The 27,567-nt window shown below is 29.9% G+C and overlaps 1 protein-coding gene and 1 long non-coding RNA gene across 9 annotated transcripts in view; one reads left to right on the top strand and one right to left on the bottom strand.

Moving 5' to 3' along the window:
* Nucleotides 1–27,567, top strand: part of LOC145944708 (uncharacterized) — a 189,807-nt gene that overhangs the window by 75,532 nt on the left and 86,708 nt on the right. The gene's annotated exons all lie outside the window — the stretch shown is intronic.
* LOC145944705 (uncharacterized) overlaps nucleotides 1–27,567 on the bottom strand; it is a 171,760-nt gene that overhangs the window by 73,961 nt on the left and 70,232 nt on the right. For 7 of the 8 annotated variants that reach the window (XM_083053247.1, XM_083053243.1, XM_083053244.1 and 4 more), the window contains one exon: nucleotides 5,635–5,782. In XM_083053247.1, coding sequence (XP_082909373.1) covers nucleotides 5,635–5,779 — 145 coding nt within the window. In that variant the 5' untranslated portion in view covers nucleotides 5,780–5,782. Of the gene's footprint in view, nucleotides 1–5,634; nucleotides 5,783–8,876; nucleotides 8,941–27,567 lie in introns of those variants that run through there. The other variant, XM_083053240.1, reaches the window with a different exon arrangement.

The raw sequence follows: 27,567 nt of genomic DNA, 5'->3' as shown, positions 1-27,567 counted from the left end.
AGATGTAAAAAAATATAGATATTTCGAACGCGTTTGCAACATTCGAAAAATTAATTATCCGAAATGGAATTATTTGATTTGTTTGCTAAATTTACAGTATTTTTCAATTTTTTAAAATTTCTTGTGTATAATTTATTAATCATATATTTGTACAATTATTTATTTCAAACTTTCGTTTTTTTTGTAAATTTCAACTGAATATATTCTACAAAATATAATTCTTGAAATTCTTTGTCTCGATTTTTTTTGTATAAAACGTTATTATTCAAAATAGAAGGAATTTAATAATATTACTCTAAAAAATATTGATTAGAAAGTTTATATTTATTACAAATTTACTAAAATTATGTTTTTCAATTTTATCAACTTTTCATGTTTACAAGAAAATATTACTACTTTTGTTTGAGCGGCTCACAATACAACTTCCTTTAATTCTTTTCTATTGATCTTAATCCTCGAATCTATCTATCTATTCTTCGTTTTTGGGCAAGAGTAAATTTATCATGTATTACATAGCGATCCTGTCGATGTCCCTCGAAACATTTAGCGCTTCGGGACTCGACTCTCCGATAAAGCACTATATCATCCTCATATCTCAAAGCTTAAGCCCACCCCTCACATTTTTCGAGCGTATCGGTCGAAAGGAGATCGTCGTGTCGATCGTATATCGATCTTCGATTCTCGTAACGTAACTCGTCATCGTCGTAACGTTTATTCCAGAATTTAAATCGCTGTCTGCGCGCATGTCATACGTAAGGGGACGGTGTTATGTGTGCATTTGTGCACGGTGGGTGCACGAGTTCGATATCGACGCTCAAGAGATCGTTCCGCGGCGAAATTTATTCTGGCCATAAAAACCGCGATAGCGAAATGCGCGACCGTAAGTGCAAGTATATGTGCGAGTACAGGATGGTTGATATGATGCCCTTCGGTTGTCATTATTTTATTTTCAGGATTCTAAATGTTATTTTTACATTCATTTAAATTTTTTGGCATATGGCCATATATAGATCTCTCTTTTATACATATGTATATCCCTTTTTCTTATATTTTTTGTATATAAAACAATAGTTTATGTTAAGTTTTTTTATTTTACAATCTATATATAATATACACAAAATTAATTAAGCTTCAAAACTTTTTCATAATCCTTATGTATAAATTATATTTTGTTATTTTCATATATATTGTTTCCATATATTATAGTGATTAATAAATTTTACTCAATTTTCGTTTAATAAAAATAAAAATGTTTCAATGCACGAAGAAAAATTGATTTCCTCAACAAAAATGTTTACTTAATTTTGGTATTAAAACCACATTCAAACACAAGAAGAACGTATCGTTATAGAAAATCGTTTTATGGAACTATCTTGAGATATCGATCATTTTTATTAGTTTTAACCGCTAATGGTAATATATAATCAAAGTTGCGAAATTTTGTAGAGATGCTTGCAGAGTTTCGAAAATGTTCAACTGCAAACAGAATCGATACAAAACCAACATTCGCGATGAGATCTTGAGGATGTTATAAGATCTGATATAAAGTTACAGAACCCCATTATAGAACATTCTACTAAAAGAAGAACGTTCTTGAGAATAAAGGACAATACTGAGCTTCATTTTATTTTGTTTCTGTACAAGATATAGATACCATAAGTCCAAACAAATGAGAATCATTATTGTTATTTTGCAAATTCATATGTTATTTTCACTGCTTTAAATATGTAGTAAAATAATGGAGAGAAAAATATATTTTTTTTTAATTTCAAATTTTATAATTTAAAAGAAAAGAAGAAATAAGTGAGAGAAAGAACTTTTTGTGTGGATATAAATTGAAAAGGCAATATACGCCTAATAAAATGTTTCTCTTTTAGAACAACTCGACTCTAAGTATAAGTACATATGTAAATGAGAATTCTCCTCAAATGATCTTGATCTTGTCAAAAGTTATGACTCTGAGTAATCTTTAAAAGGTTTCAGCGTCGCTTCTTGTTTATTAAAAAGTGTTATTAATAAATAAAGGTTCATTCAAATCAAAGTTGGAGCGTTGACTAACAATAAAAAATGTATTATTAAACACAGTTTATATGGATATTGCTACCCAACTGCAACAGATTCCACACATACTTAGGAAAAATATTGACTCTTATATAAAATGTTCAAAAATATTAAAAAATAAAATGTAGCAAGAGGATCATAGGTTTGCAACTTTCCACGAGAAGCTAGACACTTTCTACCTCACAACGCCCGGTGCTTTCAGTGTGACGAGGTCTATAATTATACGCTTCCTCATGGGCTTGTTACTTTCCATGTAAAACGAGGTCCACCTCACATTACTTGGTACTTTTTCTGCAAAATAGACACCTAACACATGCGAAAAGCAAGTAAATCTCTAACATAATATATGCGCAAAGTTACAAACCCATTTGCATAAACTTTTATTTGTTAATAACTTTTTAATAAATAATGAGTGATGTCTAAAACTTTTTACTCAGAGAATCATGACCGTGATCAAGATCACTCGAGATAAGTCTCCTCATCTACATATTTATTTGATTCTGAATTATCTAAATAAAACATAGCATTTAAATCGAATTAAACGTAAGAAGTTTGAGTAAAAACTACTGTTAACAACTTTTAAAATAAAAACTGTGAGCAGTTTTGTAATAAAAAGTTGCATATGATTTATTTCTTTCTCACTTTTAGTTCCAAATAACCGAATAAATTCAATTGTGAAAAAGGCAAAGCACGTTGAAATGGAAAAATGGAAATCAAAGTTTGATTTGATAGAAAGATCTTCACGGAAATAAACAAGTTTGCTCTTTGTAACAATTATTTTGTATTTTTCGTAACTACGTTTTTGTAAAGGTCGTCACTCTCCAAAGTGACGACCGAGTGCCTCGATAACAGCAGTACTGTGTTGAGGGCCTGTTACAGTGAATTTTTCCAATGTTTTGGCATTTATATAGAACAAATATCGACTTTATATTGGAAAACTTGTCGACAGAGAGACTCTCTAGTGTTGTTATCTAGGCATTCGACAGTACAGATTTAAATCATTCTAGCGACGATTTCTTCCAATACACATCTGTTATATACGATGTGCCAAAAATGCCGCCATCCTCTTCGTTTAGATTCTTTGGATAACTGAAAATCGAGTTTCCCTTAACAAAAGATTGGTTGGTTGGTTTTTCACAATATTTTCTTTTTTGACATAAAATAAAATCTCTAAAATATTAAATCGTAAGTTCTAAATTCGTTAAAATGTAATAAAATTAAATAAAAAATAGATGTATAAAATTTTTAATCAAATTAAATAAAGAAATTTTCTATTCTTAATTATCTCTCTGTCTCTCTCTCTCTCTCACTCTTTTTAATCAAAATTATAAAACTACTTTAATCTTATAAATTATAATTGCAAATGTCAAAATAATCCTCATTTTTAAAAATTATCCGTCGTCATCCAAAACCATCCGGAAAAGATTATTGCAATGTGTATTCATCCCTTTCTGTTTCATTTTTAAGATACATAAATCTCGTGCAAAGAAATTATGAAAATTGAACCGATCTTTGCCAAGAATTCCGTCCTCTAAACCGGATCTCAAATAGAAGTAATTTTCAAAAGCCGGTGATCGTATACATTTTCGCGTTAAACTTTGTTTGTAAAAGAGATATTCGATTCGTAGAATTTGTAATTTATCTGCTATCGCGAGTTGCACGCGGCATCGCCTTCGTACAGGACGCGGCTTATCCTTCGTATCGGCGTCCCTCTAATCCAGCGAACGCCTTAATTCCTACAAGGACGAAGTTGCCCTTATTGTCTTCGTCCTTTATTGAGAAAGTAAGCTGTTTATCGGCAGCTAGCAGCTCCTTGTAATTTCGACATCCGACATTTGAAATTGCGATTTTGCCGGACGGAGCGGCGGAGTAACTTTCCGATGAAACCCGGCGACGCTCGACGTTGGAACGCCAATATCACCTGCATCGACGCGAGGCTAATTTCGCAGCATTCTTCATCCTTACTGTATAATTTTATCTCGTTGTATTTTATTACATTTTTTATTCCACTTGTTTTATTTTTGCACGTTATATACGTGATATAATATCAGTTGAAAAAATCAAAATCATATTCTATAATTACTTTCAGATAAATTTGCAATATTTACAATATTTTTACTTAAAATTTAATTGCAAAGATATGTAATGTTTGAAGAGAAAGAAAGAACTCTAGAAAATGTTTTGATTGAAAAAAAGAATTCAATCCCAAGAATGTAATTCCATTAAAATTAAAGGCGTGAGTTGTGGAGCATTCTATATATCGAATTATATATAAATGATTCACAGTAAATTCGATAAAGCGATTTCTTATTATTTCGCTCGCCGATCTATCATATATGACCCCGGTCACATAATCATTCTCGACTTATCATCGTCCATCTATCTATCATTCTAGATCACAATTGTAATTTCATTTTCCGAATAGAGGAAAGCTCCCGCGCGGGAAAAATGATTTTCCGGGATAACAAATCCTGCGATTGCGGGGTAAACGAGGTTACGGCTTACAAAGGAAGAGGAGGCAGCGGCACTCATCGTGCTGCTCCTCCTGAAACTGGAGACCGACGGATATCCAATTCTAGCTATCGAAGGTCAAGTCGCCGTGGCACAAATTGCGTTACCGGGATCCCATTTTCCAGAAGTCCCGCTGCCCCTTCCGCCATTCTTCTCGATGCAATTTTTCCGCGCTGGATAATAAGTTATTCGATCGCGAATTATCGAATGTTATCAGGTCGCCGATTTCTCACACGATTCGATTTATCGGGAATCTCAGAAAGAATAGAGAACAAATTCGGAAATGATCAAACGATTCTCTTTTAACAATCACTTTTCATCTTTCTTATATCGCTATCTTATGTTTATTAATATCGCTGTATTTTGCAAAGAAATCGATTTCATAGTTTGCAGAATTGACGTTCGTGTGCGAAAGAAACGATAAAAAATTGCTGCTCGGTGAAATTGCCTGACCACGAAATATTTCCACGAGATTATTTGTGTTAAAATGAGTTTAGATGCGAATAAGATAAATAAAATCAGAAAACCTGCCTATCTCGATTCATATTTGCTATTTATTTTGAGATATATTTAATTCTAAAAATAAAATAAGAATATAGGTATATTTTAACAATCGAAGTTTTTGCAACAATTGTATCTTCTTTTCGTTTGTAATACTATAATTCCAGAAATATAAATATAATATGATTCTCTATGCCAAATTCTTTTAAAAGTAATAAATTATATAACATAGATCGCACATAGATTTGACATTTATTTTTCAATTGTCTATTTCTGTGAAGTAAATTTTTAAGATTTTTATTCTCAGTAGTCTACTACACATATTAAATATATTTTATAAGAGTTATTTTCGACAAAGATTTTTTAGCAATTCACACTTTTTCACTGTATTTTTTGTGCAATCTACTTTCTAACTTTCTATCTTTCAGCATATCTAACTCGAAACATATTTTTGAAAAAGATTTTTAGGAATACAAAGCTTTTGGCAGTTTAATTTTTAACGATCTTCTTTCAACAGATTAAAAAAATTTTTGCAAATTACAATTTTTGTAATAAACTCACCAGCCAGACGGCCATAGCGTTGGAACATTCGTTCTACATCGGTCTTGCTGCACTGAAATGTATTCAGATTTCCAACGAAAACGCGTGAATTCACTGCCTGTGGGTCCTGTGAATTGGTTTGGTTGCCCACTTTGCTCATCTTCATCGCCTGAAATATAAAGGAAAGAAATTTCAAATAGCAGTTCTCTCTTGTTCTTTTAAATAATAATAATAATATAAAAAATGTAGAAAAAGAAGGAAAAATGTAAAAATGGATTTTTTTTAAATCCGTGAAAAGATTTATTTTAAAAATCTTTATTATTAATTCAGTGAAACCGTATGCTTAAAGAAAGTTTGCTTTAAGAAGTTAAAACAGATATAACTTCCAGAAAATATTCGAATAGAAAAAGTATATTATTTCTGATAAAAGTTAATCTTGCAAATGTCTAAAAAAGAATTAAACTTGCTAATTTAAAATGTAATACAGAAAAATTTCTGTTATCCCCCGATAAAATCTAATTTGTTAATAATTTAACATTTACAGAGTTATTTAATTTTTATGTCAATATCATATATGTTAATTTCAAGAAAAAGAATAAATGTAGAATATGGAAAGGGAAATGACGGATTAATTCAATTAATCGGCGTAGGATCGATTAATTCCGCGAAAATGCCGGTTGTCGCTAACGATCTCGTTAGTTTTATGCGTTATTTCACGAAAGTAGAAAACGAACTGTTGCACAATGGGATTGCGAGGCATTAATTAATCCACGACGCGCCAATTAGCGATCGCGAATGTCCCTTTGACACTAGAAAGCTATCTACACATACTCACATGTATCATTTGTATTTGATCATCGTCATCATTACTATCTATTTGTTATTTATTTGTTTATTTTTTTATTTTTTAGTTAGATATATATCAATTCATCAAACACCACGTTAAAACAAATTCATCCGCATCAAAAAATTTACATAATCTTTTAAACCAAAATACTGATTGTACGATACATATATAACCTCACGCGTTTTATATATAAATATATCCACGTAAATTTAATTTATTAAATTAATAATACGCGCGCGCATGCGAGTGTATATTTTTGTTCAATGTGTGTGTGTCACATATTATTTTATCGCACAGTACTTTAGAATTACCGTGTTAAATTCGATTTATGCGAAACTGAATGAGAAAAGCAAAAGCATTGCGCGTTATTTAGCGCATCGCTTAAAAGATTAAATAGCATTAATATTATTGATAATAATAATAAAAAATTCTATCAGACTTATCACGGTTTGTGAGATGGTCTCTCAATCAATTATTTAATAATTCTTTCATATATTCAACCATTCTTAACAGCTCTTTAATTATTCACATTATTTTCATATTACGCATATTTTTGTCGCAGTGTCGCTCGTCACACAAATCTAATTGTAACTTTGATTGCTTACGAGAAAAAAGTTTATCGAGAGATCATCAAAAAGCTCGCATCACCGATAAACGAAGAACAGTTATCGATTTCACGGGTATATCGGAACGACGATTGACACCGGTACGGTACCGGTATTAAAGAGTTGTTCTCGATAAATATCGACAGTTACGATGGCCTAGGGGTTGGGGTAAATATTGGCTTACACGTCAAAATTAGTAATCGGCGCGTCGATGGATTTAATCGACGAAGAATCGTCGTTTCGTCTCCAATTTTATGACGCGAAAGTGAGCCCAGTAATAATGACTTCAATACAATCCCCATGCAAGATGTTCCTAGAACATCTGGTCAAACTTTACCAACATTTACTACGCATTTTGGTACGATTTTAAAGAAAGAATGTCATATATATAAGTTCGCAAAAACATTCCTCTCGAATTATAGATAGATAAAAGGCGTATAATGATTATTCTGAAATTAAATCTCGTTATCTGTATAATTACTATAGGATAAAAGAATCACCAGTGCTTTGTATAAATATTGATTGTTTCGTTATCAAAGAAATTAAGGTTATTTGTAACGTGCTATAAAATTCCAATCAGCTCGGTACTTGGCAATGATTCTCGCGGCGGATTTCTAATTACGTTCTAGTTGGGTCGGACTAGAATTTAGCTAACACGTCGGCTGTTATTTATGGCGTGAGCCAACCTTAAGGTATGCCCACCATTCGAAACGTTAATTGTTCTTACGTATTTCTTACACAAATGATCTCAAAACTGAATAATAGTGTATATATTATATTTTTGTGTTTATTCTCTTTCCTATTTTTAAATAATTTGTTCTTCTCTCTTTATAGTTTTATTTTACAAATAAAGAAATAAGTAAATATTTATCATGCTATATATTTTTTTAACTATTAAAGCCATTTTACAGGGAATTTAAATTATTTAATTCTTATTCCCGTTTTTATTTCAGTGTTAGTGATCTGAAATATTATGCAATTCTTTCGGATTTATTTTATACCTTTATTGTATGTTTAAACTCACTAGAATTGTTATTATCATAGGCTAAGCTTATAGTTATCATTAATATATTAAAATCACGCGCCTTTCTCGTCATAAGTTTTGGAAAGGAAGAATTAAGGGGATTATTCATAATTTATGTAAGAAACGAAACAAAAGCTGCAGAAACTGTCGCATAATATCCTACGGACCGTCAAAGTTTGGACGTCTCGATAATTTTCTCTCTTACGGATTTCTAAGTGGTTTCAACTTCTTCCGCTCTTTACATATCTAAAGATACTATATTCTGCAGACATAAGATTGCAGTATTAAAACTGACTATGTTTTTGAAATCCGACGATTAAAGATGAGCAAAAAATTATTCATTAAAATCACATCGTACATTTTCAATTATTTTAACATTACAAAATTTAATATATAATCTAAGTGTCATCATACTGATTTTTTTCACAAATTCATCAATAAAATCAGAAGGGTTATTCCAATAACCGATGACGCATTTGCATTTTAGATTAGTTCAATTAAATCGAATAATTGAGATTTTCGATTGTATTCAGTTCTCCATATATATTCAATGCTGTCTTGCGCTCTGTGGTTAGCAACGCCATTTCATATATCAATAAACCGTTACTATAACAAGCTCAATAATCAAAGCTTGCCCAAAATAGCGAGTAATATAGCTCTTTACATTTACATAATTAAATTATTAAAAATCAAATATTTGGAATAAATCCTAAGATAATTACGTATTAAAAGTTAGTTTTGCAATACTTATAACACTATAGTCTTACATATAGTCTTGCAATCTTACATTTTCGTTGATACACATATCCCACGAATTACTCATATACGCGAAATCGCTCTCACCCGCAACTTTCCGCACGCACGCCCTTGAATAATTAGCGCTAATTAGGAAAATTGACGAGTGGAAGATCCTAAATTCCTGGGTAAGGTGCAAGTAAACAATTACGTGCGTTTATTTTGAGCTACTCATGGCAAGACGCGAGCGAATGTGAAGCGAGATGAAAGTTGTGCAAATATTTACCCTTAAGAGTGAATCGCACGAGTGAGAATGAAGAACATACGTTGATAGAAAAGCAGGAAGAGAGAAAGAGAGAGAGTGAGAGAGGAGGGAAGAGAGAGAAAAGATTATACATATATATATGTGAAAGAGAAATTATTTATATAGAGAAGAATGCGTACAAAGCAGCTTTAACTTTTAAATAATAACAATAAGAGAAATCGCGAATAAAATATATTGTTAATACAAAAAATAAGATGTATAAAACACAAAACGAAATCTTTATAAAAAGTTAAAACTTCATTTTCAGAATTTTAACACAATGGATAAAATTTTGATTCTGTTTTTCAATTTAAAAAATAAATATTTATATAAGACAATTTTTTCAAATAATTATGTTTTATAAGTAATTATTCTTTCTTTAATAATTAACAATTTGTATATTTACATATCTATAATCTGTAATTTATAATTAGCGAATTGTACATATATTAATATCCAATAATTATTCTGTATATAATATGCCATTACAAATTTATATATCAATTATTATGATAGGCCTAATCTCCAATAATGGAAATCTCTTCCGTAAATAATGTATTAGAGATTTGTTTTATGCACTTAATATTTTCAACTCGACTAAGTTAATGTAGTGTCATCACATACTACAACCGTATCCGTATAACACGCAGTTAAAATACATATTTTATGTGATATGTTGCTGCCCCCGCTCCTTTCTGTCTGTGCGTTGAATATGCAATACAGAGGTGCGTTTATATTGCACAATTTGATTTAATAGCATTTAACGCACTCTATCTATATTCATTTGATATTTGAAGAGGACCCCATTCTGAAGTCAAATCATTTGTTGTGATTTACACCGAAGTGTCATAATGAGATGTCATGTAATATTTTGAAAAATAAAATAACATATATAATTCTCTGTTCATGTAAATATTTTCTATTATGTAGCACGTAAAATCATAGCTCGAGAATTCTCTGTACATTACAGATTCTCTAAAATAGATTTAATACATTAATTAGTAATGGCGTCCTGATTCTGCTACACAAAACATACACGTATATTGTGTTAAGTGTAACACAATACTGTGTGATCAATAATTGATTATATTGTTAGAATTAGAAACAATGAAGCATAACTTATTCACCGAATGTTAGTTCATAATATATGTATAATAATACAATAATAATAATAATAATAATAATAATAATAATAATGCCGACATTGTTATAAAAAAGGTCAAGAGAAAATTTACTAAAAAATGTACGAGATTACAAAGATTGAAATTTATCAGCTATTAGCTATTCTAAAGAAAATTAATTATAATAATATTGATAGCAAAATTAATGTAAAATGACTTTATAGAAAACTTTGTTTCATAGGAAAAATGTCTTATACATTTGTCTCATTTCTATTGTTATCTACATAAATATATGGTTAAACTTATCTTAACAGTAATAAAAGAAATATTAATGATGAGAAAACTAAGATATTTAAGATAAAAATTGAAAAGTTTCAAGAACGATATCGAATACTTTATAATTATTTCTACGTTACATGTAGCTATTCTATCACTATCAGAAAACAATAGAGAAAGAGAAATACACGAAAAGATTTTTGAGTGGCACGATTGTAGTACGCAAAACTACATCATTACTCAAGATCACACGGCGAAATCTAATTATCCCCGAACGACCTTGGAGGATTGCCTTGAGTCTCGTTTCGACTTTCGATGTAATCTCGAACTCGTGACGCAATGTTAATTGCGAGGGAGGCAACGTAAATTCAATTCTCCCTCCCGACGACCGGCATCGTAAACTTTACGACGCGAATTAAGAAGCTTATAAAGAACCGCTGAAGTCCGCTTGATAATTCTACGCATATCCCGCAGCAACGGCGATCCAAAACCCGGAAACTTATCTTAAGAAAATCGTCGTTTCTCTTAACTCTTTTACCATTGTTATTATACAGAATTAGAAATAAAAGTTCGCGAGATAAGAGAGACTAAAAATAAAAGAATGCTTTTCGTATAAACGCTAAATTGTAAGACTGGCAACAAATAATAAATTCTTACTTTTTATATAATTTCAATTTTTTTCTTTATAAATAAAAATATACGCGCATATTGTCAATGTCTGAGATAACGTAACATAATTATTAAATGGTATTAATTATCCCTCATTTTGACCAGACTTATTGTAGCACAAATTCTGACTGAAATCTACAGTGAAACTTAACAGACTATCTTTGGTGAGAGAACATATAGTTTGTGCAGAAATAATATTTTTATTCTCAGTAATTCGATGATTTGCAACAACTTTTATAAAAACAGCATTCTAGATAAAATTAAGAAACATAGAAAAATTTTTTATTTTGCTCAATAGATATTGTTATTCCGATAAACTATTATAATAAAAAAGATATTTTATTCTATGATACTAATTTTATTGTGCTATTCGCTTCGTTTACTTGTTAATGTCAATGTTAAGTGGTTTCATTCAATATAAACACAATCTCTTGGCAGAGAACTGATTTGTACATCGTTTTAATGACAGTTGACGTTGCATCAATGTTGCCGAATAATTTAGTTTGAAAGCAATTCTAAACTTACATGTTTATACATACTTGTCTAATTTTTTTGACAATTTTCCTTTTCAAAATGAAAAATCTAGTTTCATATGTACTAAGATGGAGAAAAAAATTTATTAATTTATTACATATGAACATTTTTATTATATACACAGAGAGAAAGAGAGAAAAGCTCATAGAATTAATAATAATTATTTATCTTAAGACTCTGTATACAGAATGTGTCAAAACTAACATCTGAATCTGTTCTCCTACTGCCCTTCTACTGCTTAGGACAATCCGCTCGAATATTCCACTCACGCGTATGCCTCTTAAGATCCAATTTTTTTTTTCAAGCAGATGCAGCATTCACCCTTCCCCTTCTCCTTTTTTCGCTACTACGCTTGCATTCGGCTGCGAGTGAATTATTAAAAGTTCACTCAGGGATTCCCGAGAGCGGTACCGGCCTGCGAAAGGAGGATGATTGCAATCACGTCGGCTCGTAAAGTGATCACTAACACGTTTCCAGCTGCATCCCGATGCGCAGAATTGCAGGCCGAATTGCGGACCATTCTAAAATGCATTGTCTTGTAAAAGAGCGCGCTCACGTAAAAAAAAAAAGATATATATCTTGGTAACATCAAATCATCTCTGTTCGCGGCAAACCGACTTTTACGATTCTGTTTTGCATTATAATGGCTCATTAATATCTCATATAGCACATGAATCAAGAATGTACAATGAACAACAAGTGTAAATAACAAGCAATTGTTAGAGTAATATTATAAATTAGATATATCATCTAGTCCAGTAATATAATATCATAAGTAGATGTGTAATATTAATAAAAGTTGAAATGAATAAAATATATAAACTAGCCAATTTAAAAAAATTAAATTTTTATTATCTCTTAAAATATTTGCAAATATTTTAATTTCAAGTGTTACTTTATTAAATCACTTAAAATATCGTTCTGTCTAATAATTTATTTAATATTTTCCGTTTATTTTAATCTTATTCTCGCGTATATTCCACATATCACGAGATCTAATTTAATTTACATATTTAATAAATTCCATTAAAAGGCTATATTTACAATTAATATATATTGCTGAAATATATTTCTTAAATATTTGGTTTTGCGTTGCAAATGCGCGCTATTAATTCGCACGAGCGAACAAGCGCGCGGAATTCTGTGACGGGCGAATGCATTAGGATGGTTTTACCATGGTAATTCGATTTCTTCGCGTCGCAATATACAATCCAGCCCTTTCGTCCCTTTCGTCCCTTTCATCCCTCTCGTCCCTTTCATCATCCACCTGATAGTGTCCGCGCCAACGTAATTGCACCAATTATCGCCTTCCCCCAAACCCTCTATTTCAAGTATCCACATTTCTAAGTTTGAAACTTAAAAAGTAATAAATAACGAAACGTTGACGTAGAGAAGTGCATACAATATCTAGCTATTTCTCTAAGTATCTCGTATTTTATCGTTAGTATTTTATTAATAATACAATCTATTTTAAACATATATATATATATATATATATATATATATATACATTATTTATATATATTTAAAATATAAATATATTAAATTAGTAAAATATTATAAAATATATAAAATCGCAATATATCAAATAGAAGTATAAGAATCTGATTAATAAGAAATGTATTATAAGTAAATATTTCAGTAAAATTTTAAATTAATGCACACATAAATAATCATTTTATAAAATATAATTAGATTTAAAAATATTTAATATTTTTTGGAAAATTATTATTATAAATAATCAAAATAGTCGAAAATAATAATATAATAGTAAAGAATATAAAATAAATTTTGGTAGATAGACATCTAGAAGAGAGCTCACAAAATATAATTAATAGTGTTTATTTCTTTTTCTATAATTTTTCCAATTATCTCTTATCTATTATTTATAAGGAAGTAAAAGATTTTAATAGAAAACTTGAAAACAAATATAAGTTGAAACTTTCATAACTTGTCTTGCATAGTTTTGCATATAATTATGTCAAATACTTCGATTTAGAAAAATAATACTAAAGCTCTAGTATATTCTATTATATTTATTTATTCTATTTTATTTCTAATAGTCTGTTATGCATTCTTTAAAAAATCATCGTCGCCCGTCAAGAATCGTCGACTATAAGCAAAACTATTCGTCGCACACGAATTTAAGCGACTTAACGAAAAACAAAGACGATAAATCCTCTCTCATCCCCTACTCTGAAAAAAGGGAGACTTCCTCGATTCGTTCCGCTTGCGAATCCTTTAATTTCCAAATTGAATTCAGCCAAGGAAACTTTCCTCTTCCGTTTCCGGCTCGCGTAACTCGATTAATCGATCCACTCGAATCTCCGCCGACCTCCAAAAGTCGATTTCTACAAGATTCCAGTGCGATCGGTGTATCGTCAGCTCATTTTCCATCCCTCCCTTTTCTACAAATCTTTCCGGTATAATTATTACTTCGCGTAAAAATCCCCCAATTTAGCCATCCATAGATCTCAAAATTTTCATCAAGAATATATGCATCTGCTAATTCAAGAAATTTCCCGTAGTGGATACAAAAAATTACAATAAATCACAATAAAAATTAATAAAAATCACAATAAAATTACAGTAAAAGAAATTAAAAACTCATCAGATTGTTTCCGCGCTAGGTAATCTTCGGGTCTGTAAAGGATTAGGAAAGCGACACGTTCGCACACCCGGACATTAGGAAAAGGCTTTAATACCAATCGGAATCCTCGCGTAATTGATTCCAGGTTTTAAGAGCGATCTTCCCTTTTCCGACCCTCTCTCTGTTACCTCGCCATCCCTATGGCTAGTCGACACTTTGTTTCCGAGGCGACGGAGGGCCGGGGGGGATAAACGTGATTCGATTTGGCGCATTCCGATTTAAACTTTTTCTCGAATTCGTGAATGCGAGTATCCGGTGACAACTTCGCGCGGGTAATTTCCGTTTGATTAAGGAACCGGCGAAAAAAACGTGTTCGACGTGTTTGATGGTAAAGGGGAACGAGGAATCCAATATTCGCGGTGGATACTGGAGCGATGGAGAGGAGGGGAGAATTAGAAAATGGTCGGCTGGCCGGCTGGTCGGTGAAAGGATGCATTATTTATCGGCGCGTTTTTCTTTTCCGACATGAAATTTATGGTTTTCGTTTGGGCATGAAAGTATCGCTAGAATTGCTTCATATTAATAGCCAAATGGATAATAGATCTGTTTAGTTAATCGAATCCTTTCTCAAAGATCTATAAATCTTTTTCTTTGCAAAATCTTATTGCTCCTTAAAAAGTAACAGATTGTTCTAATAAATAAATAAAATGAAATATTGCATTTTGCGGAATCATTCTAATTATCACAAAGCAAAATTCTAATTTATAATATACATAAATATATTCGAAATTTCGAAATTTACTAACAAAAACAATTAATGGATCAAAAGATATGATCTGACGATTAATTTAAAAGTAAAGAAATAAAAAAAATTGCTAAAGATACTTGCAAAGCTGAAATTTGTGTAATAACATCTATGATGATATAAATAAAAAATGCATTAAACTTGTGATTAGGTTTTTTGCAATCGCAATTAAACTTTCTTCGCTCTGATTTTCTCTTTCCGCATGCCAGTAAAATCAATGGTTTTATATTTTTCCGTATTACTATATTCATGTTAATATCAATGAATAATTTTTAAACTTTATATAGGTGTGTACGTTAATTTTTCACGTTATTTTAGATAATAAAAATATTTTCTATATTTGAGATTAAATGCAAACAAGAAATTTTGTCAAAAGCTAAAAATAATATACATAAATAAACCTAGTCTATCTATAATCCTGGTCTATCTCAAAACTGATTTTACATGATATCGGTGGTATAAATACTGGAAATTTTAAAAATGTATAAATGGATTTTTCAATAGAAAATTTAATAAAAGTATCAGTAAGCTTCTAGCTTTGTCCGTCAGATTTCCATTTAAATATTGCTGCAATTCTATCAAATATACAAAAATAATATTTTGACAATATTGAATATATATCCGTAAGTATAAATGTTTGCATATGACTTTAATTTTTATTGTTTTAATTATGTAATAAAAGACTTATGGTCACGTACCATTTTTATTCATTAAAATTAATTTTTCAATGAAATCCTTTTATTCTCTCATTATGTGGAGCATAATGATACTACATATTAGTCTCTAAATATGATACATTAAAATCCTATTAATTCAGTAGTAGTACAACAGAACATTTATAACGGCCTAACTTATTACGATTTGTTCTGTAAAGATGAATACGAGCGATTATTTCAAATTCATTTTCCTATTGCGGTGCAATTAATACCGTTTTCGTCGGCGAGGACTCTCATCAAAATTCAAAATGACTCTCTTCGGAGGCGTCATTTTTACGGAACCACCGCCGCCACCGCGGCACAATTCGCACAGCTCGCGTCAGAATCGAGTTATCGTTGGTCCATTCGAGAGTCGGCCATTCGTCAGCCGCCGGAATTGCTTCTCGAAATGGAGCGGCCTGGTTATAACGGAGTACAGCGGCCGCCATTTGAAAGTCAAATACTTGCGTGGCGGAGGACGGACAGGGTAAGGGCGAGAGGGGGCGAGAGCAACCCAAGATCTCTTGGGAGATCTCAAGACATTTCGTACCGTCCTGATATCCTTCGTAGAGAGACCGCAGACTTCATCCGATTAATAACGAGCTATAATGCGGCGCGAAGCATCTTGCCAAATTGGCTACGGCTGGCTCAATTAAATCGGAATCAGTTGGTGGAACGGACATCGAGCGGGCAACGAGGCTTGTACGATCACGAAAACGATCAGATTTTTCAATAACGTGGAATGCTGGAATTTTACGCCACTTTTCACACGCGGATGGTATTAAAAAAATTCTCAGATAGCACACTCGCGCGGTACGAGAGAGAAAGAGAGAGATGTCACTCGTAGATTTCTACTTATTCTCCCACGGCTAAATGGACTAATCATATCAAATGGCCCTGTTTTTTTTTGTTTTTTTTTTATATAGAAATTCTTATTTATTATGATTAATATTTTTAGTCTCTCAGAAACGTGAGTTTTAGAGAAGTTATATTATATACCCTTGTTATTTATTATTATAATTTACTTCACTTTATTATATCACAATGCATGTAATTAATTTAATTAATAAGATACTCAGTCGCTTCAAGCTATTTTAATTCAGTTTGTTGGTAAATATTTCTATAAGTGCATACACACATAGAGCATGAGAACTATTACATTTCATTATCAATTTTGTAGCCAATCTTTTTAATAATTTTATGAAAGCTCATTATTTTGTATGTATCATTATATACCATGTATGTGTGTGTGTATAACTTTATAATTTTCAACATTAAGTATCTCAGAGTACTTATTACTTCAAAATTAAATTCCTATCAAAGAAAAATTTATTTGAAATTTTTTGAAAGACAAGGTTTTTTTTATTTATATAATCTTATAGTTTAATTGAACGAAATCTTTTAACTTTCTATTGCCTTTAACCGGAAAGATATTAATAGCACAACTTCGAAACAATAGCGATTCTTCTTACTTGGCGCGGAGTTTACCATCATTGGTCGATAAGAAAACCAATAGAGTTTTGGGATACATACACTGTTTGTAATGTTGACGTTATTGTACAATATACAGTATCACATACTAAATTGAAAATTTATTCCAATTAACTTAATATTAATCTTCTATAATATTGCACAACGATATTTTTTTTATATAATAAATAGATTTAAAAAACTAGTTTTGGTCAATTTGCAAGATGCAATGCGTATTTAACATAATATATTCACGAATAACGATTTGTCCCCTTCTATGTAGGAAAAAATCTTAATTTTTCAATGTCTGTTTTCTTAGAATATTCAGGCTTGCATATAAAAATTAAAAGTTTTAATCTAAAATAAAAATATTAATCTACTTTAATATTATAACACATTAATTTCATATACTTTGAACAATATTTAATCTTCGTAACTTGTAAAAATAAAGCTTCGGCTTCGAAAAAGTTTTTCGTGTACTGCCTTCATCAATTACTACGCGTATAAAAAGATTTGTTCCACTACTACATTATTACATGTAATATGACTATAATAGCTTTTCCAACAAGTAAGGGGAAAATACCCCACTTGTTGATCGCTTTGATCAATTACTGTACATTATATTATTATTCATTCTAGTAATAACTCTTAATTTTCTTTTTGAAATTCCAAAATAAAGAAGATAACTATTATAATATAATGATTTTCTAATAACATCACCAACATCTCATAAGAAAATCCACTAAACAAATAGAATTTCTGAAAAATAATTTTTATATAATTAAAAAATTTTATATATCTAATTACACTATCGTGTATGCATTTCTATTTTGTTTCGATACGGATCTTCTAAAGACTGCAAAAAATTAAAGTTTAACTAATAAGAAATAATATCCATTGAGATATTTTGCAGTAAAATAAGGCATACGAATCATTGCAATATTTTTTTTCACAATATCAAACTTCGGAAAAAATGCTAAAAAGAGTTCATTATTCAAAAGTGAGATTTAATCTTATAAAAATGACTAACTTTAAATTATATACATCCTTATTTTACATTTACAAAGAATACTTCAGTTTGTCTGCGTACGTGATATAATTGAATAAGCAAGTCAAAATAAAAAATAACAAATTTCGAACCTATTTGTAAAGTTTTTGGCTCTCCCTTTCCCTTTCCCCCCCTAGGCAAATGCGGATACAGTACGAGCGAACTGAAATCACGCTCTGATATATAGATTAAAGTTAGTTGTCGCGTATGCCACGCGTGACGGGACGAATCGCGTCGGGACGCCGCACGTCGAAATCTGCCGCTGCCGTGACGGAGTTCCGCGTAGTTACAGTTTCGATTGCGGCCGTCGCAACGTTCCGGCAACCCCCGACAATTCCGTCCGCGGCAACCATTCGTATCCGTGTGATCTTACTAAATAAATGAATTTTACTCGTAACATGAATCAAATTTCAATCAAACTGTTGCTACGTTTGTAACTTGAATTTTCTATTGCTCAGTAATTTTCAACTAAAAGAAATGCTCTAACGCATACATAAAATAATTAGATAGAAATTAAATAATAAATTTATGTAAAGTTTTGCAATTAATTTATCATGCACATTGGAGTTTATTTAGATTGACATATAATTTAATATTCAAATATCACCGCTTTTATTTTCACATAAAAACAATTTACTTTATGAATAAATGTCATTGCTCTATGAATTAAATCGGAATATTGCAATATGAATACAAATTTATTTAACCTTCATTAAATTTAATTAATTTATCAAAGGAATTATATAAATATGCATAATAATTTTATAATAAATTTAACAACAAATAATAGTTATATTTATCTTCAAAAGTGAATTTTTTCAAAAAATAGTAAACATTTGTTGTGGTTTTATAACGAAAAATAATCTGTAATGATATTCTCTTGTTTTATTAAATATGTAATTATTATATATTAAAATAATAACATCCCGTGGGTTATGCGTGGGTTAATCGGTATCGTCATTAATCAGCTGTTTTCATTTGTACAGTAATTTCATGATAATCCGCGTGTGAAAATCAACGTGTTGGAATCTGTCCTGTTTATTTAAACAAATATATGTTCGCATGCTAGCCAATCAACAGACGTCATTGATTAGACTTTGTTAATTAATTGCGACAAAGATGGAGCGCCCTAATGATTAAATATTTGCCATTATATACAAAAGATCCCATCGTCATATTTCCCGAACCTTTTCATAATTTTGTTAATTGCGAAAAGACAGGTATTGATTAATTAAGACGGAAATTCAAAAATCAAGCATCCATTTTGCTATATTCAATGATATTCTAATATTTTTATAATAATAAATTAATGTGTAATTTTCTGATATTATCAGAGAAAAAGTGTATTAATATTTATTATTATGATTATTATTATGTTACCATTATTTTTATTGTTACAAAGAATACCATTGAGCAATCGCTTATCTTTAGAAAAATTTCATCCAAAACACATGATATGTTGAAGTTGTTATCAACAAGAATTAAGCGCATAAAATTAAAGTTGAGAAATATTTAGATTTCAAAAAGTTTATTTACATTTACCTGTATAAAAATCGTATTAGAATATTATTTTAAAAAATGCAATTATTTGTAGCAGTACTTTAAAAATCAATATATATAATACTAATTTATAATATATTTATTCCGTTTAGCTAAATATTCTTATTTTCTTAAAAAAAAAGTTTCTTTTATTAATTCTTATTAACTTTGAATATCACCAGATTACTTTTGCGAAAAACTTAAATATAAAATGAACTGCTAATTAAACGCCATATTGACGCTTTTCGCTTCCTTAATGAGACGCACACAAACGCGAGTCTCTTTAAATTTTATACATGTATATTCACGGAAAGCGCTTGTCATTCATCTATAGTCTATAGTCATTACATCGTCAGCGATAATATAGCATATAAAATTGTAAAAATAATTTAAAAAGTCATAATATGTTTTAAAAATTCCACTTGCGTTAATTTTTCTAATCATGATAAATTCATTATATATAATAATGATAGAGTTATTATAGAATTTGTCATCAAACTCTTAAGACCGTGAATTATGCGATACACACTCTATATATTGTTACAAATTAATCTAGATGTAATATAAAATAGCATTTGTAATAATATTATTATTTTCATGTAATAATTTATAATAAAGACCGACAACATATGTCAAAAATCGTGTTATTAAAATATGGTCAATTTAATCTGGAAAATTTTGTATTACGTCATTTTTGTTTTTCGCCTTTTATACATGCGAGTTATTAGTATTACTCATCGCTAAACGCATACACTGTGTTCGCATAAATAATTATTCTATATGCGGACACGTTGGAATCATTTAAATCCAAATTGGATTTCATCCAATTCCACGTTACAGTTGTTTCGTACATTCGAAATAGAATGACTCACGCAGACAAAGACCTTGTTCTAATTTGACTTGTAAAAATTCAAAAAGCTTGAGTTAGTTGGCCAGGTGCGTCTTAAACGCAAGTCGTAACTTGTACACATTTACGGGTTAATAATAGAAATATCTAATATGACGTATAGTTTAATCATAGATTAATTTAGAAAAACAACTCGAAAATATTTTATATTAAACGGCAATCAATATATCTTTTTTAATTTCTTTTATTTGTCATTTTTTTCAACTAAATGCCTTAAATTTGGCATACTAATACATTGTGCATATGTAAATTAATTATACACAATTGTATATATGTATAATCATATACACACAATTGTATATATAATCATATACACAATTATTACGGGATAACTTAGAGATATGGATATTAGGATTCAACGAGCTGTCGAAACTGTCACATCAAACATATCGACGCATCACTGGTTTCTCTCACATATGATAACGACGTTTCCACTAATATCAATCAATAAACTATATGTTATTGCATTGAATAGGATGAGAGAAAAATAATAATATTGACACTTTATTTGAAAAACAACTTGTAACAACATTTATTAAATGTTGAATGTTAGTATCTATTTAATTGCATTTATTATGTCTATATATTTAATCATTTTCGTATTATTATACAAACATAAAATTATTTGTAAATTTTATATTAATAATATCTTTAATAATATTTTTATTTTAATAGTATTAATTATATGAATAAATAATATATTCGGAATCTGTCATTAAACATTTAACGGAATTAAAAGATCTTGTATGCAAAATAATTTATGTTTATGAATCCAAAATCTTTTTGCTTCATAAATCACAGATAAAATCTTTTAGGTTTATAAACTGCTAATCCTATAGACCCCTAGCAACTGTTTGCTCCATAGATAGATCCGTGAATTCAACGATCCATAAATTAAAGCTGCATCTTCACCGTCTAGCAAAACCCATCAATTTTAAGAATTACCATCATTAAATATACGAGATCGCAATCAAGAAGAAAAAAGTATGCATGAAGAAAGATGCAACTATATATGCAAGAAAAATTATATAAAAATAATATATAGTTGTAATATATTGTAATATATATTATGTACAATTTTACAGGAAAAACACAAAGTGTAATATAAATTAAGATTTTTAGTGTGGATGACAAGTGATTTTACCAAAATATAGAATTTCTTCCGTTCAATTGTAGGTTTCGAGAATTTAATTGTATCGAAAAATAGTCGGCATTTCATACCAACATAGATCGATTGACATATTGGATGATTGCAAAAGTTTGTGCACGATTTGAAGTTATTACCACCATCTATGCAAAACAGCGGGTAATTTGAACTTCGAAGTTTCATATCACTTTCAAATGCGAAACTGTTAAACAATATATATTTATATAATTATCTATATAATTATACATATCATCAAATAATATTGCCAATTTGCAAGAGCGATTATAGTAAAGATGCAGCTTTACTGAATGACCTTCTTGATCAGTAAAGCCTACTGTATGGCGACGCGGTTTTATGATGCGTTCAAGTAGAATAGCCTAAAATTAAACCGTCCCTGCACGCATAGTATCTTTCCCTACACGTAGCGTGTTCCAGAATCGCCGGACATTCTTGCAATCAATGTTCGGTAGCACATGTAGTGAAAGATCGACAATTCGAACATTTATTTTATGTATTAATTACGTCTTTAATTTGCATACACACATACAATCAATACTATATATGCGTACAAGATCAATAATTAAATTTCGCATTCAATAAATATGTATCGATTATCATTTATGATTCATGAATAAGAAGATCAGTAAACTGTGTATATATTATGCTGCGTGTAGATAGATGTTATATATTTATATATGCGCGTGGCCTAATACATAAATAAGATTCTTTTCTTATCAAAAATATTATTTTAGAACAATAAAAAGCTCGTGCGTGCGATTTCTATTGCTCCACAATTTAAATAGATATAGAGAGATAACATAATATAGCACATACAAGTTACATTAATCAGTCACAATCAGTAAATCAGTCAATAGGTCAACTAATCAGTTGGTCAATTAGTCAGTCGGTTGATCAATTAAACAATAGAATATAATATAAATCACTTATTTATATATATCTCAAAATTCATAATTCATCATATATATCATATATATATATATACACACACACACAAAACAATTATTCAATTAAACTATCTGTCAGAATTCTGTATTCGATAAAAGAAAGTTTTATCGAAACTGATAATTGTGAATATTTGTTAAAAAAACATTTTATTTTCAGTTTTGTTTTTATTTTATTTTAAGACAATTGCTTTATTGGTAATTTCTGACAAGACAACTAAACAAGAAAAAACAACTAAATAAATCTTCACAAAATTTATATAAAAATATTTAAGTTTTTCCTGAAACAACCATTATTCTCTAAGAATAACAACTGTTTATAATTTTAGAAGCTTTTTGGAATGCCTCTGTATAACCTGTCAGATTATATTTTAAATATGTGGTAGTACTCTATCATCATAAAAGAATTTTAATTTTTACTTCAATTTTCTCAAATTTCTCTTTTTAAAATGAAATAAATTATTGCAAACTGCAAAATCATCCAATTTATGTGAATATTTTCTACGCTTTTTTTACAAATACACATATAGTATAATATTCGAAATATTATTTCAAAACATAGCTTGTTTGTTGAAAAAATAATTCTTTAAACAATAGATTGTTATAATGAAAGCACACCGAGTCGAACCTACGCGCGAAAAGGCAAAACAGCGGGTAATTTGAACTTCGAAGTTTCATATCACTTTCAAATGCGAAACTGTTAAACAATTATTTGTTTAATAAAATAAAATAGATGCGCGTCGTCCGACCACTTCTACATTCCGCATGGAACAAAAGGGCAACGCCATCATCATGTCGGCCCTTTTCGAGGAACTCGTGAGGTCGTTAGCGGTGCGAACTTGTTATTGCATATTGTCGAACGCTACATTGTCTGTTTGGCGATATTGCAGTTTGCATTAACTCACGAAATCGCGAGCAAGTCGTTCGCGCGGAATCGCTCGCGGATCCCATAATTCCAACGGTCGCTTTGTCACAACTTCATCGCAATGTTGTCGCAACGAGACTTTGTTGCAGCTGTTAATTGGCAATTCCAAAATAAATGTCAAAAAATCGTGTACATGGAATACAGATTCACGACTCTATTGGAACCCAATTATTTCAACCAAGTTGCATGCACTTTATCTGCAATTACTAAATAAACATGTGTTCGTATATTCGTTATGCTCGTACATCACATATAACTAGAAATGAGATACATAGGGTGTCTCATAACTCGCGACTATAATTTTAATGATATGTTAAATCTGACCAACTTGGAATAGATTTTTTCAAATAGAGATGTTGAAATATTTTAACATTTATTTTTATATTTTAAAATATATATTGCATGATTTATATAATGTAATCCGCATATAATAAACTTTATTAAGCTTTAATTTAATGTTCCGAATTAAGCAAAGTCTGAATTATCATAACTCTATACCTATATCTGCTAAATTTATATTAGTGACAATTGGGCATTCTCAATTCAAACAAAAATTTTCAATTTAATAAATCTTTACACATATAATGTAAAAGATTACAATAATAAATTTTGCAATTCTCAAATACTGTCACAGAATGATGTTTAACGATTTTCTTAACATATATAATAACATTTTCTAGATTTTCTTTGTACTCAATTTAACCAAACTTTTGATTTTATTCAATTTTATATCAATATTTGAATGTCATAAATATTATTTTAATTTTAATTTTTTGTTATTTCTTTTCAAAGATTTTTCTCCGAGTTAGGTATATTTGCAATTATTTTTATATTGTTATTATTATTACGGATAACGAATATTAAGAGTCGCATGTTTAAGAGAAGAAATGGAAGAATAAGGTCGTTAATGGAGGATTAAATCGCGTTAGGCAGTACGCCAAGTAGTTTAATGGCGACACATTCTTATGCCTCGCCGGACGATAGAGATCGCGATTGAGAAATTAGAATTGTGTGAATTTATTACTCGTGAGATATTTTCACTTGGCGCAAATTAATGGGCAACTTCCATTCAACATACTCGATATCAAGAAAATAATAAAATCGAAAACAAAAATTATACTAATTGTAAAAACAGATTATTAACATCGTAATTATATAATTTATAAATTTTCTCAGCATTATATATACAAAATTTAAGATGATCTTGCATCATCTCATGTTTAGCATAGCACAGCTTTTCCTATCATATTAAATATGATCATTAATAATGAACAGTTATATATCTTGAATGAATTCATATATGTCATCGTCACGTACTCTGGAATAGTTATTAGTTCGACTTATGTTCTCACTGGATGTAATTTGTTACTAGGTGTTAATTAGTCTCATTCATCTCTGACCTACAGTTAAAACATAGAATTTCCGGAAAAAGGTCTTATCCATGCGCCAAAATTGTATTCTAATCAAATAATTAGCTCAATTTACTCGGCTAATCAACTTTATCGACTTTGATTATAGAAATTGACTTTATTTAGAAAACTTATAAAAATAAAATATTTTAAAATTAAAAGAAATAATTGAATAATTGATTATAATTGTGATAAAATATACCTCATATAGAGGACGGTATTAAATATATAGTTCAATTTCCCTATCTTTATGAATTAAATGGATTTTAAAATCACCGACACACTTCATCAGCCTAATTCTTTTTATAGAATGACTTTCGATACTGCGACGACATTCGATACTGCAAAACCGAAAATAGCAGGCGGTATCCAATAAAGACGAAATTGCACGATCCAAACACATGGAATATACGCATTGATGTTTAATGCAAAATTCAAATTGCCTTCCGACGCCGTTCTCCTGCCGCGGAAACATATGACGCAATCTTGGCAGGTATTGTCAGGAAACCGGCGACATCTTTAATGTATGAGAGAGAAAACGGGTAGGGTAGCTGCGACGTAATTGTCAGTACGAAAAGAGATGAAAGAAGAAGAAGCGTGAACACGTAAATTTCTATCAGAGAAAATCGAGGTAAATTTACACGATTTTCTCTGAAGCCGAAAATGCAAGATCCGCGAGATTTCGAGAACAATTAAGATTGATATGGAAGAAGGATAATCGATTGCTTGAGCCGGATTAAAGTCAAATATTTATAATTAAAGATATAAAATATGTAATAAAATGATAAAAAGAATTGTTACTAATATATTTCAGAACACATGTAATAAATATATAATTATTCTGTTTATATTCATTTGATTACTTCACGATAAATGAGATACTGCAATATTTTTCTATATATGTACATAGCTAATGAAGACATCACATTTTAATAATTCCATGATATCCATTAAATAACATATTACCAATATTATTACCGTTAATAGAGCTCATTGATAAAAAATATTTTATCGTCACATTTATTCTTTCTCTCTTTCTCTCTCTTCCTTCCTCCCTCTCTCGCTTCTACCCTTGCTCTCTTTCCTTTCCCTCACTTTTCTGTCTTTTATTTTCCATTATAATTATTATCATAATATTAGCAATTATACTTGTGTATATTTTTTCCCCATTCTTATTGGTTAATATGATTTGAAATTAATTGATGATATTTAACTCTCTTAATAAATGTTAATGCTTTATATACACAATTATTATGTTAAATATAGTAATTCTCCTGTGTAAAGAGTAAAAATATAAAAAGTATTACAGAATACTAATAATCTCTTTTATAAGTAAAGCGATTCACTTAACAGTTAAATGTATCTCATTCTGTTTATTTAACTCCCGGATGGGATTGAGATGAGCGGAATAACGAAGACCCGGAAGACGAGAAGGCACTCGAAGTAATGCGAGTCGAGTCGAGCCGGGCGGGTAACCATTGGCGTTGATCCAAACCATCTTACTCTGTTCAAGGTGCATTAAGATGCCTCGTTAGTCACGCACGGCTAATGCATAAATCAGAAAAATGTCCGGGCGCGATCCAATTAATATCGTTTCATCGCCATCGCAATGACGAATCTGCGTGCGTATGACAACGGTTATCAATAATAATTATGGGCTAAAAATATATATAATAGTTGTGGACTAGAGACATATGGACTAAAAATATAATAATTATGGACTGGAGAAATATATGAAATAATGTAAAGTAATATAAGATAATAAAATATAATATAAACAATATAAAAAAATATAAAGAAAGAGAGTATGTACTTTTTCTCGTATTTCCGCATACTTTTCCTATTACTCGCACTTTCTTTCTAATATGCAAATAGATTTTATTATATTTGCTTCCAGAGCGCTATCCTTTTTCCATGTCTATGTTTATAATGTCTCTTTTATTATATGATGCAATTTAGTGAAAACCATCTTTTACATCATTTTATGTATATTTTCAGTCTTTTATTACATATACATATAAATTTAATTTATTAAGTCTCAAAAGCAATAGCGATGCAAATTTATTGTCTTTCTCTCTTATTTTGTTAGAAACAAAAATATTTAAGCGAATATTTGAAGAGCTATGCGTGTATATTTTTAAATTTACGTAATGTAATTTATTATTATTGATTTACTCGACTGCTCAATTACGTCTATTTAAAATTGCAAAAAATAATTATATTATATTATATTAATCCATTAAAATAGTTAATTGCGTAAGAATCGACACAAAAATATTATTAATAATCAATGAACTGTAATATAATTAAACCTTTATAAATAGATGGAATTTTCGCGGATA

The sequence above is a fragment of the Prenolepis imparis genome, unplaced genomic scaffold (genome assembly GCF_030444845.1).
Source record: "Prenolepis imparis isolate NDT839.2.m4 unplaced genomic scaffold, iyPreImpa1.0 SCAF_13, whole genome shotgun sequence".
NCBI classification, from domain to species: Eukaryota; Metazoa; Arthropoda; class Insecta; order Hymenoptera; family Formicidae; genus Prenolepis; species Prenolepis imparis.
This window is presented reverse-complemented; position numbering and strand designations above follow the sequence as displayed.